The sequence below is a fragment of the Molothrus ater genome, chromosome Z (assembly GCF_012460135.2).
Source record: "Molothrus ater isolate BHLD 08-10-18 breed brown headed cowbird chromosome Z, BPBGC_Mater_1.1, whole genome shotgun sequence".
NCBI lineage: Eukaryota > Metazoa > Chordata > Aves > Passeriformes > Icteridae > Molothrus > Molothrus ater.
Window position 1 is genome coordinate 22,773,182 of NC_050511.2, and position 18,224 is coordinate 22,791,405.

At 39.9% G+C, this 18,224-nt stretch overlaps 1 protein-coding gene across 1 annotated transcript in view; it reads right to left on the reverse strand.

Moving 5' to 3' along the window:
• JMY (junction mediating and regulatory protein, p53 cofactor) overlaps positions 1–17,454 on the reverse strand; it is a 66,887-nt gene extending 49,433 nt beyond the window's left edge. The window contains exon 1 of the mRNA XM_036404033.1: positions 16,374–17,454. Coding sequence (XP_036259926.1) covers positions 16,374–17,213 — 840 coding nt within the window. The 5' untranslated portion in view covers positions 17,214–17,454. The remainder of the gene's footprint in view (positions 1–16,373) is intronic.
• Between the last annotated feature and the right edge of the window lie 770 nt (positions 17,455–18,224).

Here is an 18,224-nt window from a genome sequence, read left to right on the forward strand (position 1 = left end):
AACTTAGCATAACAATTTATAATGTAGTGTTCAGGTATGCTACTTCAGACACTTCCCACTTCTGGGTAACAGAGCAGGGGAAACTGAGTGATAGACAAGGAGATAGAAAGAGAAGTTGCATTTTCAACTTTCTAAATTTTTGAGAATTTTTGGTGTTTGGGTTTTGCGGTTTTTTGTCAGTCTGTTCTTTGGATACACACAGCCCCCGTTTCATCAGTGTGGCCTCAGACAGAGAGCAACCCATATGAAACAAAACTTCCTAGAAAGTTCAATCACAAAACTTCAAATGTATGAACCTTTCATTCATTTTATTTTTACAACGGGAATTACCTAAGCATTCTAACCTTTAAAAAATACTTAGATGCTAATATAAAACGACTTTAATTCATATAAGAAAATACAACATCAAAGTCTGTCTGTTCTATCTTTTTGTTCTTATGAAGCAGAAAATTCACTTGTACAAACTAGCTATGATGTATGATTTTTTTTATTGTATATGCTCATTTTGCATCTATTTTGAGCATTTGCCTGAGCAGACTTCACATAGTGCTGGAAACCTTTCACCATGTCTAATAAAAAATGTTTACTTGTTTAATAAAAACTAATCTCATACAGACATGTGGAGTAGTTAATGTATTTACAAAGACAAGATTATCTGAAATTAATTTCCCTCTTATATAATTTTCTAAGTCAAAGTCTCTTGCCCTTTATATTATCATCTCAAAAGCATATATTCACAGTCCAAGTTTATTTAAACTTAGAGATTAGTAACACTGTGGTGTAAATACATCCTATTTTCTATCTGTTCATTGAAGTTGGCTGCGAAGCCATCCATGAAATCTCTCTCTATAGTGAACTGCGTTTCAGTTACCAGAATGGGTATGAAAAATGTCTTTCTTTGTAATGGAAAGTTTGTTTTAGAACATCTCTGTAGCTCTACCTTTGAAGCACTAAAGAAGGTTGGAGAGAGGGTGCAGAGCAGAATGCAGAGATGCTTGTAGCGGCTCTATTTATACGTTCACCATTAAAGTAACAGATTCCACAAGAAGACAGGAAAAGCTTTCACTTATTAAGGTTTAGCAGAGAAGAAAGGTCTGGGAAAGAGGATATAAAACACATGTGAGAATCCTCACAAAGAGGAAACTTCAGCACAAGGCAAACTGCTTTGTTACCTAAACCATTTCACACAGACAATTGCTCCTATCACAAAGTCATTGCCTATGCTCTTCTGCTCTTCCAGTAGCACACAGCAGTTTGTAGCATTTGAGTTCTCACTGAGAACAAGCCTTTGGGCTTGCAGTCTGTAAGACTAACACTTTATTAACTTTCAGTTTTAGACACACATAACATAACCTGAAACTATAGAAACCCAGATACTCTTGGATTCATGCCTTAAGTCCCTATGAAATAGTCTTACACTATTCCAAATCACTATTTGTTTCAACCATCTAGCCTAAGAATGCACCATCTTCCTCAGCTCCACTTCACACCACTAGGGCCTAAAAGCAGAGTTGCCATATACCAGCTTTCTCCTACTTTCCCCGAGCACAACCAGAAACCCCTCTCTCAGTCCCAAAGCTATAATTAGACTTCCATCAAGCTACTAAATCTTTCTTCTCAAGCCATCCATTGCACAAAGGAGAAACTCTACCAGTACATGACAGTTTCCTTTTAGTTGCTTAGGCTATTAGTATCTTACTATTAAATAAATTTACACGTCTGTTTCATTGTGAAACACTACTACTCCACTAGGATACAAATTCTAGAGGGCAACAAAAAATGACAATTCAAGAAAATAAGCTTCCATTCTTCATCCCTAAGGCAACGATGCAAGCAGAATCCTATTACTAATGAGGGCTTTCTGAATGAAAATGGTAACAAAATTTTGTCTATTCAGCAGTTCCAAAAAAACATGTAAGAAAAATTACTTAGAAACCAAAGAGTATAATCTTATTTGGTTTAATGCAAAGATCAATGAGCTATTCAATAGGGGTATTCTTCAATTCTTCAAAACAAATAGAAAAGTTATCAGCCTGAGAGTACTTGTTACATACAGTCTTATTACACCCATCCATCTATTCACGCCCTATTTTCATGAGAAACACTAAGCTTGGACATAAAGCTTGAATACTGTGTTCAGCTTTGGAACCGTCATTACAAGAAAAGCACTAAGGTGCCTTTCATGGAACTGGTGAATTGTCTAGAGAATAAGTTTTACAAGATTAGCCTAAATAAATCAAAATATCGGACTCCTAATTAAAAATAGCTGCTCGTCCTATCAGCGACCAAGGAACCAGGAAGCAGAAAAACTATAGTGCCCTATTGCAATGTGTCCTTCCCCAAGAGAAGAGAGAGGGAGGGAAAGACCTACAAAAACCTAAATGGGATTTCTAGATACAGCACTTCTCAAAATGGTACAGTATCTTACTTAAAACCCACTTGAAGAGGTGTATTTAAGCAAATATCCAATCTTCCCCAAGAAGAGTAGATCAGCCTCTACTGAAGCTTCTACTATAGTTAGTTCATACAGTTCAGGAAAGTCACCTGAACTGTATGAACTAACTATAAAAGACAACTCTAAGTTTATTAAAAAAAGAGAAAAAAGACGGTGTAGCTATACAGCACTTGGAAATACCATTGCCAACCCTCTTCCCTCATCTTGCCTAATGCAAATGTAGAGCTTGTCTTACTGGTGACTGTTTTTTTTTAAATGATTTTTTTTTTTTTTTAGCTGTGTGGGGATCCATCTCTTCTTCCGTGCAACAAGTGACAGGACAAGAGGAAACAACCTCAAATTGTGCCAGGTTTAGATCGGATAGTAGAAGAATTTTTTCACAGAAAGAACTGTCAAGCACTGAAGCAGGCTATGCAGGGAAGTGGCTCAGTCATCAGCCCTGGGGGTATTTAAAGGATGCACAGATGTAGCTCTTAGGGGCATGGTTTAGTGGTGGGCTTGGCAGCTCTACATTAATGGTTGGACCTGATGATTTTAAAGGTCTTCTCTGACCTAAATGATTCTGTATAAGTGGTTTAAAGGAATACAGAACTATTCTCTCTCACATTTTGGAACTGGAGTGCGTACCAACCACCAAGGCTTCAACAGTCCGGGCTGGTATGAACAGAAGACCAATTAGCTTTGATTCTACTTTCATATGGAGGCTTTTAACCCCAAGGAGTCCAGGTGCTTCACTGCCACCAGTATGGAAGGGGCACTGACACAGGAAACAGATGGTGTAAAACTGGCTGCACAGAGCACCTCCCATTATAACGCAGTCTGATGGAGCTTTCCTGCTCCAGATCAAAGCAAGCTAAAGCCTTTTTTTTTAGCTGGCTGCTATCCAGATAGTATTCAGACAACTAGATACCTGGGATGCTGGGACTAGCACAGAATTAATGTCATAATGAAAACCACACCCTCCATAGACCCACAGACAGTTTGATTCTGTATGCTGACATTTTCACACAGGCAGTACTAAATGAGTACCTAGCCAAGTGTCTAGACCAACCCAGAATATTAAAGCCAGGCAGTTTTCAAGGTGTTGGCATAAAACACACTGACAATTTTTGTGGCATGTTTTATGCCCCAGTGAAGACTAGTTCTCAGCACAGACATTCAGTGTTACTGCTCATTTACTTCAACAGTCTCAGTATGAATTTTTGGCTTTCACAGTTTTTTTAATTACATTATTTAAAGAAGTGGGTGGAGGAGAGTAGAGTAACATCCTGTACAGGCCTGACTAGCTCTATACCCATTGAATGCTGCATTTATTTTAAGAATCATGTTTCACAGATGTTACATTGTTCACAACTAAATGAATCCATATATTTTAGGCAACTATTATGCAGATACACTCTAACCAGCAGAAAACACTTTTTTTTTTTTAATTTAACAGTACATATATTTGAACTATATAACAAAGATTTTTTCTGTATTTTTTTATTTTGTTCAAAAAGCTTTAAAAGCATTACAACAGACAGTGTAATTATGTGCAGGTTAACCTCAACTGGGTGCATAATCCAAAGTTTAATTTGATCATAGAAGAGTCAAGTCTTACATTTCCTTTGCTAATACTCCCAAAACTTTCCTCCCTGTTACTTCTATTTTTTGGTGTATTTTATAAAAACATTGCAATATGACACATAAGCATTTTTAGATGAAATCAGTCATAAAGATATTTTTTCAGTATCTTCTTAAATTCCTTCATACTTCAGAAGTAACTACAGAACACCCTATTTTTCTATTAATTTAGGCTGTCAGAAGCCAGACAGTATTACCTGCCATTTCCAAGAAGAGTTCTAAAGATTCAAATTGAAGCATATTCAGTTTCACAGGCAGAACCATAGATAGCTGGTGTCAGAGAGGTACAGTACTGAAGATAAGAGTCATTTTAGATACTCCATCCTTTGTCCAGAGAACAGCATTCCTAGGAGTAAAATACTCAAGCCTCCTGATGATGCACTGGCAATAGTCCGCAACGACGTTCAGACAATGAGTTATAAAGAAGTAAAGCTAGAGAATACATAAAATCTGTATGCAAAATTCTAGCAACTGGACTTAGAAGGCAACTTTTTTTTTTTGCCTAGCACATGTTTAGAACTGTTTCTCTTTAATCAAACAAAAGAAATTGTTGTTAAAAGCAAATATACTCCTATGTGTCCTGACAATAAGCAGAAGACTCAATTACATGAAATCTTTACTACAGGCAAACTACTTTTCTCACTCTTACAAACACGTGGTCCTGTACTTAAATGTCACCCATCACAGTTAAGAGATTAAGACTTGCCAGGATATCCAGCTGTTTGCATGATTGCATTGCCATCAATAATCCTTACCTTTGTGGTAAAAAAAATCAGCTGCATTACTATAGCAGTAACAGACCAAAGCCAGACTCTCCCACACAGATCTAAAGTACATTTTACTGCTAGGGCAGAAATCATCTAAGAGAACACAAAATCTAGATAGAGAGGGAGGATGTCATAAATAAATTAGTTAATACTGACTAGCATGGGAAGTGCTGGATTCAGCACTACATCTGTCTAGCCTTCTAAGATTTAAAAAAGATAAAAACAAGTGAATTCTATAGTAACTTATTTGGAAACAACACAGCAACTGACCACCTACTGAGTGCACAAAAATTGTCCATTTTTTTTTTCAAAAAGGCTTCTGAAGACAGAGAATTGAAGTGTATGCTAATGCACTGCCAAGGTTATTGCCTGGATTTGGGTAGTTTTTAAAATGGCTGTTTAAAGAAGAGCTGAGCTAATTCAACTAATTAAACTAAAAGCACAGATAAAACATACATAGCAAACAAGTTCAAAGTCCACATGTGTTCAAAAAACAGAACAGCAAACAAGAAAACCCAACAAAGATATTGGAAAGCAAAACACGGGGTGTTTAAAGCACAAGAAATAAGGAATACTTGCCTAAGATGTGTCATCTAGGCCTGTTAAGAGCTACTAATACAAAACAAACCACATCATTACCACATCATCACTTAAAACAGTCCTTTATCTGTACACAGTAAGCCTAGGACCCCAGTACATGTGTGTAGAGGTGTTCCAGGTGGATGGAAAAGGTTTTGTACTGGGAGACTACAGAAGTGGCATCTGTGAGAAGATGCCAGAAGCATCCCCCATGTCCAACAGAGCTAAAGCCAGTGAGCTGCAAGATGGACCCATCAATGGCCAAGGCCAAATCCATCAGCAACCACACTAGCACCATAGTAGGGATTATGCATTTAAGATGAGGAAAGAGTGCTGGCACAACAACTGCAGCACAAGAGAGGAGCAAGAACACGTGAGAGGAATAACTTTGCACATATTAAGGTCAGTGAAGAAGAATCTGGGGGAGGTTCTCCAAGCACCTGTGTAGAGATATCCTTGCAGCCTGTGGAAGACCCCTCCACTGGAACAGATGGACAGCCCCTGAAGTAATTTCACAGAGAGCCCACGCTGGAGCAGGCTCCTGACAACCTGTGGCCCCATGGACAAGGGAGCCCACGCTGGAGAAGTTTTATGATAGGACTCCTATGATCTCATGGAGGACACTGGAGCACTTGGTTCCCCCCAAGGACTTCACCCAATGAGATGCACTTACACTGCCAGAAATCCATGGAGGTCTGTCTCCTGTGGGTGAGTCCCTATGTTAGAGCAGGGGAAAAACATGAAGAGGAAGGAGTGGTAAAGAAAACACATCATGAACTGACTACAACCCTCCTTCCCTATCCTCCTATGGTATCCAGGGAGAGGAGGTAGAGAAATCAGTAGGGAAGTTAAGCCCAAGGTGAAGGGAGGGGTGGTGTAAAGATGCTTTATGACTTGGTTTTATTTTTCACTATCAAAATTTGATCTATCAGCAATAGATTAAATTAATTTCCCCAAGCTGATTCTGTTTTGCCTGTGACAGTAATTGGTGAGTGATTTCTTCTTATCCTTATCTCAACCCATGAGCCACATCATATTCTCACCCTACCCAGCGGAGGAGGGGAGTCATAGAGTGGCTCTGGTGGCCACCTGATGTACAACAGCGACCCAGTGCAAGAGCACACCCCAGGAGTTTATGACCAGCACAGATTGCTTGGCCACTTTTCACTCCTATCAGTGACTCTCCCTTATACACAGGTTACAGCTCCTGCACAGTAACAATTACCTTTGTCTAGCTCTTTTACACTGCCTACCAAAACGCACCTCATTTCAACATACTACCCGTAATACAACTCCACACATAAAGAAAAGAGCTGAACTGAGTAAGAAAAACTGAAGCAGTATTTTAATGCAGCCAAGTGAGCCAAAACATTACTTCCATGTATGCATCATTACTGAACAATGCAACTTCTCTCCTCCCACATGGAATTCTAAATAGAAATCTCAGCAGAACTGTATGTACATATATATAACTTGTTGGAAAATCACAAGGCTCAGGCATAAAACTCTCAGCTCTGACAACAATGTATGGCAAACGAGATCTCTTCTGAAAGCTCAAAAGGGAAATGTCAACAACTAAAAACTATGCATCTTCTCTGTAAACAAGACAAACATGTAATACCACATGGGATGCTTTTTTAAGCTGGTACTAGTCTGCTCACCTTACCTTACTGTGTGATGTGGCTGTACAACTCCTTAGTCAGACTGCCATGTCAAATGAGTGTCTATAACTACGAGGTATTAGTTTGAATTCAGTATATTACTTGGACAGCCATAGATGAGCTACAGAAATCATAGCAAAGAAGGGCTAGCTGCATGGGAGCAGTCATGGTACAGGAGTGGTAGGTTTTCCTTTTCCTGTTAGTAACACCAAAATAGGTATTTACATTGTAACACAATTTCATGAATGAAATAGATCTGTTTAGATCTGTATTTCAGAGTTATTATGGTATTTTGGGACTCCTTTCCTTTGAAAAGGGGCAAAATAATTAAAAGATAAAGTCACTAATGAATCACTGGTTGGTTGGAACATGGTAACTCTGAACAAAAAGACTTCTAGGCAACACCTCACCCTGAAGGCTTGGCAAAGAACTTACTTTACACATATCCTAATGAGTTCTAAGTAATTTTTTTTTTATGCAGGTCAGAAGACTGAGAACAGACATTACATAAGTGTTCAGGCTGTGCCATAAAATACTTTAACTTTTGGTCCACAGACTGTCTTCTTCTATCCTTCTGAACTATGCTGTTAGTCAGGACAATATACTCAAGAGCATCAAAACTGACAGTTATCTAAACAAACTAATTTTACATGAAACAAACACATTTAGTTAGCAGGTATTATAGTGCTAGTCTTAAAACCTTTCACATAACATTTGCCATGTCAGGACACAGGCCTAGTCAAATACTCACCTGCCATAAAGAGCAAATGTTCTTTTATGAAAATAAAGAAGAACATTTGATGGGAAGAAAAAAAAGAGGTACAATTAATTTCACAGTGAAGTCAGCTCATGGGAATTAGATCAGCAGCACTGAATTAGTAGTATTAGCAGTTTTACAGTGCATTTGGCATGGTAGCGAATAATTCTCAAATGTCTGATAAGTCTACTGTTAGACTTATATAGACTGTTCTAAAAATCTATTTCAAAGCAGGAAAAGATTTACGACAATACCAGATTCTAAGTACTTGTGAGGGTGAATTTATTTTTTAAAGCTGACCCAATAGCTTGCACCCATTGAGAGAAGATTCCTCTTCCCATCTCCTCTTGCCTCTCTTCTTCCCAGTCTACTCCAGTTCCATGTTCCTTCTGCTCTCAGGTGCTCGCTTCTCCACTTCACTGTCTTTAGTATTTCTCAGATCCTGCAACAAACTAACTCAGCGTCTGGCAAAAAACTACTTTGTGGTCTCTCTAGGAGTAATTTACTGAGGTTTATTGAGTTGAATCAGCATACTGAAAGGACAGAGAAGAAAAACAGGAAGGAACACAAAGCTGACATGGGGGAGGACAGAAAGCGATAGCACCCCCCCCTGTCAACACTAGCAAGATGATGATCCAGTTCTTCAGCTCCCTTCAACAACACAGATGATGAACCACCTTTAAGCCTGGGTGACAGCTGAGAAGTAACTCAAACAGCCCTCTGTGAATTCTTTCAATGCTGGTAGAGCTCAGCCTCTATGGCACCTTATACTACAGTGCAATCATGGAAAGGCAGGCCTAAGGAAACAGCATTTTGCATCACTAAATGCAATTTTTAAAGCTTCCAAGCTGAAATAATAGGGATTTTACTTAAAAATTGAACACATCCAAAAAAAAGCCCAGTAGAAACAACATATTTACAGTCCACTATTAAGAACAAAAGGCTAAATAAGATATGAAGAAAATCCTTAGATCCCATATCATGCATATTTTTCCTCCTACCTTAACAGCAAATACAGTAAATTACAAGCTACTAAATCACTTTCATACCAGAACAGTATTTCAGGCAAAAGCAACTTCTATTAGCACCAGGGGAACACAGACTTGTATTCTGTGGTGCTAATTGTTTGAATTGGTTTTATTCCTGTTCTTAGGGGGAAATGAATGGGAGAGGATACTCAGTTTAAATGTTTAAGGGAAATAAAATCCATGTGTGATAAAGCAGCATGATAAAACACATTTGAAATTATACATACCATTTACCTACTCATTCAACTCCTCCAGAAGACCTCCAATATTGCAAGTAGTTTGTGATTTTTTAACCTCCTCCCATATATGAATTATATTACTCTGAAGTGACAAAATGCTACAATTTAAAATTTTGACATTTGATAATGAACAAGTAACACATTACTGAAGGCTAAAGAATTTGGAACCTGAAGTCACAGGGCTATTTACACTGTAGAACAATTACAAACTTAGAAACTTCTAGAACTAATCTACAGATTTTCCCCCCCAAAACTTTCACAACTTAATTAATACATTCAGATCTTTATCATTTCTTCTTTTTCTTCTTCATTTTCTTAATATTTCGTTTCAAGAGATATAAAACACAGTGCTTTTTAAAGTTCAGGTTTCCTTTAAAAAAAAAGCAAGCCCTAATCAAAATTAGTTGTATTTTAAGCATAGGGTCGAACTAGAAAACACAGTAAGGTTCCTCCTAACATAATAATCTATGATTCTAAATTATTGAAAATTTTTTACAACAACCTTTCCCTAAAGTAGGTCAAACAAATCATGATGCAATACTGTTATGTGAAAAGTTGTGCTACTATTAATTTTAGATGACCCACATAAATCATCTAAAAGTCACCACAAACAAATGCTAATTGATTATTTAAATAACATTTTTCAGAGAAAAAAAAAAACCCAAACCCATCCAGTTCCCTCACACTAATATCACAGCATTATTCCAAAAAGTCAGAACCAATTGCCACTAATACATTTTGGAAAGTATTGTAACAGTATATAAATACATAAAACTATCCAAATTTTTAATTAAGAAATCAGAAGTACTCAAGGTCCTTTAAAAAAAATTTCAATGTCTGCTGAATGACTGGAAGTGTTTTCTAAGACCTTTCCAGAAGCAAATCCTTAACAAAAAAAAGTCCACCAAGTGTTCAAATTTCTCTGAATGGGTAATGTTTGTCATTAGTAATCAAAAAGACTCACAGACATACATCTGATATTCCTACAAAAATACCACACCCGGAAAAGAATAGATAGAAAAGAAACTCAGACATAGGGTCTTACCACTGAAAGGTTTTGAATTGAAAGCAGTATCTACCCAAGGTTTTGTAACTGGTGAGTGGTGTCATGAGGATATATCACTCATGTTCTATTTACATCTACAATGAATGGCTGCAGATGATCATGTCCAAAGCCTGGCTTGCCAGGGAAGCTGTCTTCTCATATATACATATATATATTGACTAACTCACTGATGCTCTGTATCCCTAGAATATCATTTTCCATCTCTTCCTGTCCTAGCTTCCCTCTCTCTCTCCCATATTTCTAATGACTAGGTTTTCATCTCTTGCAAAAATAGTTTGGCAGATATATCTTTAGCTGGACTGAGCCCTAAATTCTGCAGAAGTCCTCTCCAGTAACAGCAATATCCTGGTGCATTGCAATGCTATGTTTCTAATAATATTAAAAAATAAATGTAAAAGCACAGCCTCAAAACCAAAAAATGCAGTAATTTCCAAAAATCTCTGCTTCACAAAGCCTTCTTTAGGTTTGTGGTAGCAATATTTACATATATAAAGCACAACCGTCCCTGACTATTTGTAAACAGTGCCTTGTCATGTTACAGAAACATAAAAAGATTAAACTATGACGGTGAATCTGCTTTCAAATTCAACACCTGCCTGGGTAAAAATACTAGGCCAGCCAGAAAAGGAGAGAAAAAAAATGTTGCTGGTTTAAGAAAGCAGTTTTAAACAGCATTTACTTGAAGGGAGGGCATTCAATTGAAGATGAAGAAAATAATGGTAGGAAAAAATGAGAAAAAATACACAAGACAAAGGTAAGCACGAAGAAAGTACAACCCAATATAATCTCTAAAGGCTAAGAAATGAAGGAAGTTGTGAATACTGAGTAGCACAGTGGAGTACAGAACATATATTACACAGGTTGTTTGCACCTTTTCAAAATATTCTGTCATATGAAAATGCTTCAAATAGGTACCAACAATTTTAAACAAAAAACAGAGGAAAATTTATATCTAGGGAAACCATGGGAATATCAAATTAAATGGTCTCAGCATCAGAGTACTCCCCCAAGTAATAGACATAAATGGTTCCCCAATCCCACTTTAGGCAGTTAAGAAGACCACACACTGCATTTCTTTTTTTTTTTTTTTCCTCTTCCAGGTATTTGGATAAGGAAATTGATTACTAGATTTGCAAGCTGCTGTCTTCAGGTCTAAAAATAAGGACCAGGGTTACTAATACCGCTATATTGTACAGAATGCACCTCTACTTTTCATCTAGGATTTAAATTCTGTCAAGAATGATCTAATTTTTTAAGTCAAAGCCCTTTTCTTTGTGTACATATAAGTTTCCCATGTTTTGAAGAAAAGTACATTGTTTCAACCACTCTGACTTTCAGGTACAGCTGCAGTACTCATTGTCAACTTGCTCTAGCAAGCGCCCAAGACCAGACGGAGTATTAATACCGTGTAGGTGTCTCCAAAGGGCTTGGAGGCTACCTGCCTGTTCTACAGTTTACCCTACAGCTGCTGACATATTTTGGTCAGTACTAACTTACAGTACTAGTTCAGCACTTAAACAGCTTATTTACAATGGATTTATAATCCAAACAGTGTTAGTGGAAACAAACGTTAACTCTACAAATAATAAACACAGAAAAAAGCATTCCAGCAAAACTAGCTTGGACTTCCCAAATGCCCAGCATTAGCCTTAACTGTGCTTTCCTCATATCAATAGGAAAAAAAATCCCCAGTATCTTATTTTAATCTTCTGTGCTCCCAATGTTAAATTCAAGCTGGTGTTCTGTTCCCTCCTGAAACACCTTATGTGTCTTCTAAACCTAACTACTGCAGTTCATATACAATATTAAGTTATTCTTTCTTCTTGCATAGAAAGATGTTACATTGGTTTTGATGGAAACACTATTGTTGCTAACATTTTTTCCACGTTACTGGAACATGGAATACTTTTTTGTCATGTTTTATATTTACTTTTGCATTACCTTTGATTCTGATGTTGAAACTCTCTTTAAATCTTATTGTTTCTAGATGCAGATCACTGAACAGCAACCAGTCACCTCACTTTTGGAAAACTTCCACTTTTGTTATAGTGCCCCACTACCTACCATATAAACATTTATTTTAGAACTGAATGCATACAGCTAAAAACAATGAAATGAAATTCTTCTAGTTACTGAGTCTAGTAGACTACTGAATATTATTGATTACTAAAATATTAGAACAGCTTCAACAAAACAAAATGTTATTGGACAATATATACCTTTTTTGATATAAACAGAAATGAGTGACAATATGGAAGAAGTACATGTTGATAAGTCACAAATGTAAAATTCCATGATATATATCTGAACCAATTCCTTCTCACTTTGCCTAATTTCACAAGCATATTTCATTCATTCAGAACAAAAAAACTTGCCTACTAAACACACAAAAGTAATTTAAAAAAAAATCTGATTATGAAGGAAATAAAGTGACCATATAACTTTCCATCAAAAAATGCTACATTTTCCTCTCATATGAGTTGTTACTGTAACAAAATAGATTTATTTTTCCTTAGCCTTTCTAGTTCTTTGAATCAAAAGAAAATTAAACCAAGCAGAATTCTTCTCATGCTTAGCAAATATATCACTATACAGGAGATGGAGATTATAAATAGCAGAAGGTCCTCACTTTCATGGCAGTCTAAAGTCAGCCACTGAAGAGAAGATGCTTTCAGAATTACTTCAGAATTTAATCAGGCACTTACAAGTGTTTGAACTTTCATATTAAAAAAAAAACTTAAAAGAAGACATACAGTGTGGGGATACAAAAGAGTCTTTGTCTACCTGCAAGCACTGGAATTCATAGATTTTATAAAGCAAAAAGAAAACCAAAGCAAGGTTCTGACTAGTTTTATACCTGGCACTCAAGATCCTGTAGGCTATCATCCAATAAATTTCACGCAACCATGGCTGTAGACCAAATTTTGAGCTGTATGGAACAGGAACATTCCCAGAAGCTGATATTTCAAAGATGCTGAAGTAGACATGTAACATACAGATAGATTTCCCAAATAGTCAACCTGTTATGCAAGAGCACACAATGAAATATGTTTGGGGCATGACTAAGCCACCCATCCCTCCTAATCACAGTTTACACTAACATCATTTTTTATTCAGAAAAACATGACTACCTTCAGCCTTTTGAAAACACAGAATGGACAAAGAGATACAGCACCATTACCAATATTACTAAACTCACAGAAATTTACAAATATCTACACTTAATCTAGAAAAACTCTTCTCTGTGTAGGAAGAACATAAACAGGCAACTGGCAGGACCAAGAGTACAGTGACAAACTTTTTCTGCCTTTCTGACACAAAGTATAGTATTTTGGAAATACTGTCCAGGAAGCTGGAATCCCAAAAAAGGATTCAATGGTATACTCTCTGTTGAAATAATATCTTTTTATCTTTTAACTGAGTACCTGAAGGTTTTTTTCAACAGGTATAAACTTAATGAACAAGTTTTTACTTTAAAAAAATTCCTTAACTATTTCAAAATTATTAAGTTTTATTTGAAAAAAAATAAAAGATGTGTTATTTCAAAAGTACAAATCAGGCAGAAGAAATTAATCCCAGGTCACATAGTTCCTCTACAACTATTGTACTTACTCATCTTGGATCTGCTTCTACTTGTAACATTCTTATGGTTTATTAAAGGCCTAAAATTTGAACTGAGATAAAAATTACTATTACAAAAAGCAGTGATTACTAACTGCTGTGAAAATAAACTGACTTGTGTGTTATTTATGGAAAGCAATGACTGTCCAAGCAGGAGATGCTAAAACAATGAACATGAGGTTTGCTTGCTCACTTAAGAATACAAATAAAGAGAAACTGCAAGCATTTCTCAAGCATTTCTCAAGTCTAACTGCACAGAGGAATTTGTCCTAGAAAATATAAGAGATATATTAAATAACTATAAACTACAGAGGCACATTTTACAATGCTAAGTCAAGGTCTTGGGAGTTGCACAATTTTACATTAATGAAGACCCTTCACATTTCCTCCTAGATACCATTCTGGTTACCAATGCTTCTCAATCACTTCCTCTTTTCCCAAAAAATTCTTGTAAGAATTTGAAAAATTGTTTAAAATTCCTTGGATCCAACATTCCTGCTATCAGCAGACAGAATTCCAGCACAGATGGAAAGGTAAAATGTGAGATAACCTACTGAATGCGTGTTTTTTCTTTAAAGTACATAAATCTTTACTTCAAAAATACCAAGCAGTGCCCATCATCCACTGCTTCATTTGCTTAGAATTGCAATGACAAGGAGCATCAGTATTTGCTTAAAAAAAGACATTTCCTGTAGACCAAGTAAACCCCTAACAGGTAAAGAAAAGAGAAACCTGAGAGCCAAGAGGGTAAGAGCAGGTCATTCCACTGGTTTCTTTTCTTAAACATGAACTACCCTTAATTAAAGAAGGATCGACTTACACAACTGACAGAAGTACAGCTGTATTGACTTTAGGTACACTACCAGACTGATTATCATGGGAAAGGAGGGTTGTACAGTAGTCAAATACATACACAGGCTCTGCCATTTTACCTGCACCAAGTTCAGAACATTAACACAGAATAAAATTATGTAGCTTAGAGAACCAATTTATTTTTGCCAGTAGTACTGGCAAAATAGAAATTGAGATTCCCCAAGAAACAAGTAGCTCTTGCTCAGTAATTCTTAACTAGTATTTCCTCAAAAACACCACATCCCTCGAGTTAGGTATCCAGCTCCCAAATTCCACGTGTTTAACACGAACTTCTCTATCCTGCACAGCTCCTTGTAAAAACTGCTGAATTGAAGACTAAATCCAATTTAAGCATACACTCCCAAGCAATCACACAGTTTAAAAAAACCACTGAAAGACAATATGTTTTCATAGTCTGTGAACTAAAACTACTGCTGAATTTTATCAAACTGATTTTTCTATGCTGAATTTTACCCAAAAAATTACCAATTGTAGACCATATAGCAAGATTTAATTCAGTCCTTTAAACAGACATAAAAAAAATCAAAATTATATACCCTAACACAACAGTTTGGAACTAAACTACCTGGCAATGCTATACTTGGATGTTCTTACTGTGATTACATCATGGATACTACAATTTTCTCATACTCTGTAACTCCCGTCACAAAGGAAAAGCTTGGCATGAATTCTATAGACTCAAAACTATGCCATCAGAGAGCAAGAGGATATACTCACACTCCATCAAGGAAAAAAAAATCACCACCACACATTTTGCAAAAGAATATTGGCAGGATATACGTGGGTAGCTGAAGCAGCCAAACTTGACCTATATCCACAACAGAATGAAGATGATGTTTGTAAAAATAAAGCACAGTGTAACCTGACTCATACTCATAATCACACCTTGATAGATCCGGGTATATTCTGGACCAAGGCCACAAAACACACAAAAACGAGTGTAAAAGTCTCATTTTATACCTGTGAAATCTGGGTCCTCATACAACATAGTCCATGAAGACCGATAAAGTAAAAATTCTCATACCCTGATGCTAGAAGTTAGTTAGACGGGCATCCTCAACTACTCTGTCTAGAACAGTATATAGTTTAAGAAAGACACGAAGTGTCCTGAAACACCCAAGTCTTGACAGACAATACCAATGGCAACACAGCAAATACCCACTAGGACCAGACAGTTTGCTTTTTTCTTTAAATTCCAACTCTAGGAACTTCTCACCTGAACAAAAGTTGTACTTACTCCTTACTCCACTGGAGAACATAATCTTGCTATATAAATACCAGATTCAGCACCACTGGATGAACCTGGAATTTTCTGGTCTTAAATGCCTAAACTGTAGTATCAAAATAAACACCACATGTTGCTGCTCTCATTTAACAGAAAAAAATTCAGCCCCCGACACATCCTGGTGCAAGGCAACGCAAAAACAAAAATATGGGAGCAAGACCTTGCCGAATCCATCGGATATTTATTTACAAACATCCACATCTGACTGCACGGAAAAAAGTACTGAGCCACACACACTCCGATGAGTAGGGAAATCTGCACCTCCTTAAATCCTGACCCTAGGGACGTTGGAAAGGTTAAGCCCCATTTTTCTCACTAAGGAACAAGACAACAAGAACAAAAACGACTAAAAAATATGGCACAGATGAAACTAAATGCGAGACTAAAGTGGGAGCATCTGGACCACGCAGTAGCCTCACCTCTTGAATACGCCTGCGGGCCCTCTGGAGCACCTCCTCGTACCCCTTCTGTCGCAGCTCACTCAGACTCTCGTAATACTCTTCGGGGTCGTCGGTCTCGGTGAAGAGCACCTGCGAAAGGATCTTCCAGCCACAGGTATCTAAGCTGTGAATCAAGTAAACTTGCAGCTTGTAGCAGAGAGCGTCCATCTCCTGCTCGGATAGTTCCGGTGCTCCAAAAAGCACCGTCCACATGCCCGAGGGCTCCTCGGGGAAGGCAGGCAGGTAGGGCTCCAGCTCCGAGTTCACCGAGCACAGCTGCTGGTGCACGGCCCGCAAGTCTTGGAAGGAGAACAGGCCGGCCCAGCTGCACTCCTCCCCCGCCGGCTCCGCGTCGGGAGCGCTCAACTCGCTCGCCCGAGGCGGCGAGGGCGGCAGCGACAGCGCGGCGGCCACGTCCTCCTTCCCCAGCTCCAGCACTTCGATCTCCTCGGCGGCACCTGCCGCCTCCGGGCCGCGCTGCGGCCTCCGCGCCGGGCTGCCCTTGGGGCGCAGCGGGCTCTTGGGTAGTGCCTCGGCCCGGGCATGGGCGCAGCCCCGGGGCGGCCCCGGGTCCCTGCGCACCGCGGGGCCGGCAGCCTTGGGGACGGCTCCGGTCTCGGGGCCGCCGCGGCGCAGCTCACGGGAGCCGCTGCGCTGGCGCTGCGCCGTGCGGTTGTGGCAGGTGATGGCGAACTTGCCCTCGATCTCGTTCCAGGCCACGATGAAGGCGAACTTGTGCTTCTCCCGCTCCTGGAAGGCGTGCGGCCTGACGGCCACCCAGTCGGCCTCCAGCGTCTCCTCCAAGGCGAAGGCGGACATGGCGCTGCGCGACTCCGCACACGGGCACACACCGCCCACCCTCCGCGCTCCCGTCCCGTCAGCTGCTCCGCAGCCCCGCACCGCCTTACCGCCCACCACCAGCCATCTTAGCGGCCGGGGTACAAGGGGGAGGGTGCGCTGCTTCCCCACCGGAGCGACGAGGGAGGAAGGGCGGACGGGAATCGCCTCCTCCGCTCCCCGCGCGGGTCCCGCCGGTCACCAACGCGGACAATGCGCGGCGCCCCCGCGCAAGCACCGCGCGCGCGTCACGTGGGGCGGGATCTGTTTACAAGCGGCGGCGCTGCGGCAACTCCGCGCTGGCCCCGCCCCCCGCGCGGCCTGCGGCAGCCCCGCCCTCCACAACGCCTTCCCCCATTGGCGGAGAGGGGCGGGCGGAGCCTCGCGCCCCGGCCGCGCCGCGGAGCCGCCACGCTCGCTCTACCTCGGTGGGCGTGGTAGGGCGACGCTCCGCCCCTTCGCTCGGAGCCCCAACGCGGCTGCTCGGTCGCCCTCGCGCTGCGCCGTGCGGAGGGGCCGCTAGGGGGCGGTGCGGCGGGGGGGGGTTGGGAGAGGGAGGCGGCGGCGGGCGGGAATGGTTCGGTGGCAGTTGTGTGCGTTATTTCTGACTGGCGATTGAAGCAAAATACTTAAAAGATCAGCTGTCGGGAGCGCCTAGCGGCACAGCCGTGCAACAGGAGCTTGCACTCCTCTTTAGTCTGCAATAGAGTGCAGCTCCTGTGAGGAATCCTGGCGACAAGGGCATGTTCCGAAATAGCTGTATTGAGGCAGTTGCATACTTTATAACTGAAGGAAACTGCACTGGGACCTGGCCTTTTGCGCTCACACCTTGGGAATTTTCAGTGTCTGTAGTGCTTTCCCAGGTTGCCAATTTTATTGCAAAACACGTAGGTTTCAGTGCGGTTGGACAGACAATTCTCACAAGCTTGTCTTGAAAGGAATGATTCTAAGCTCAAGGGAAGCTCTTTCCTGGTGCCCTTAAGGATATCCCAT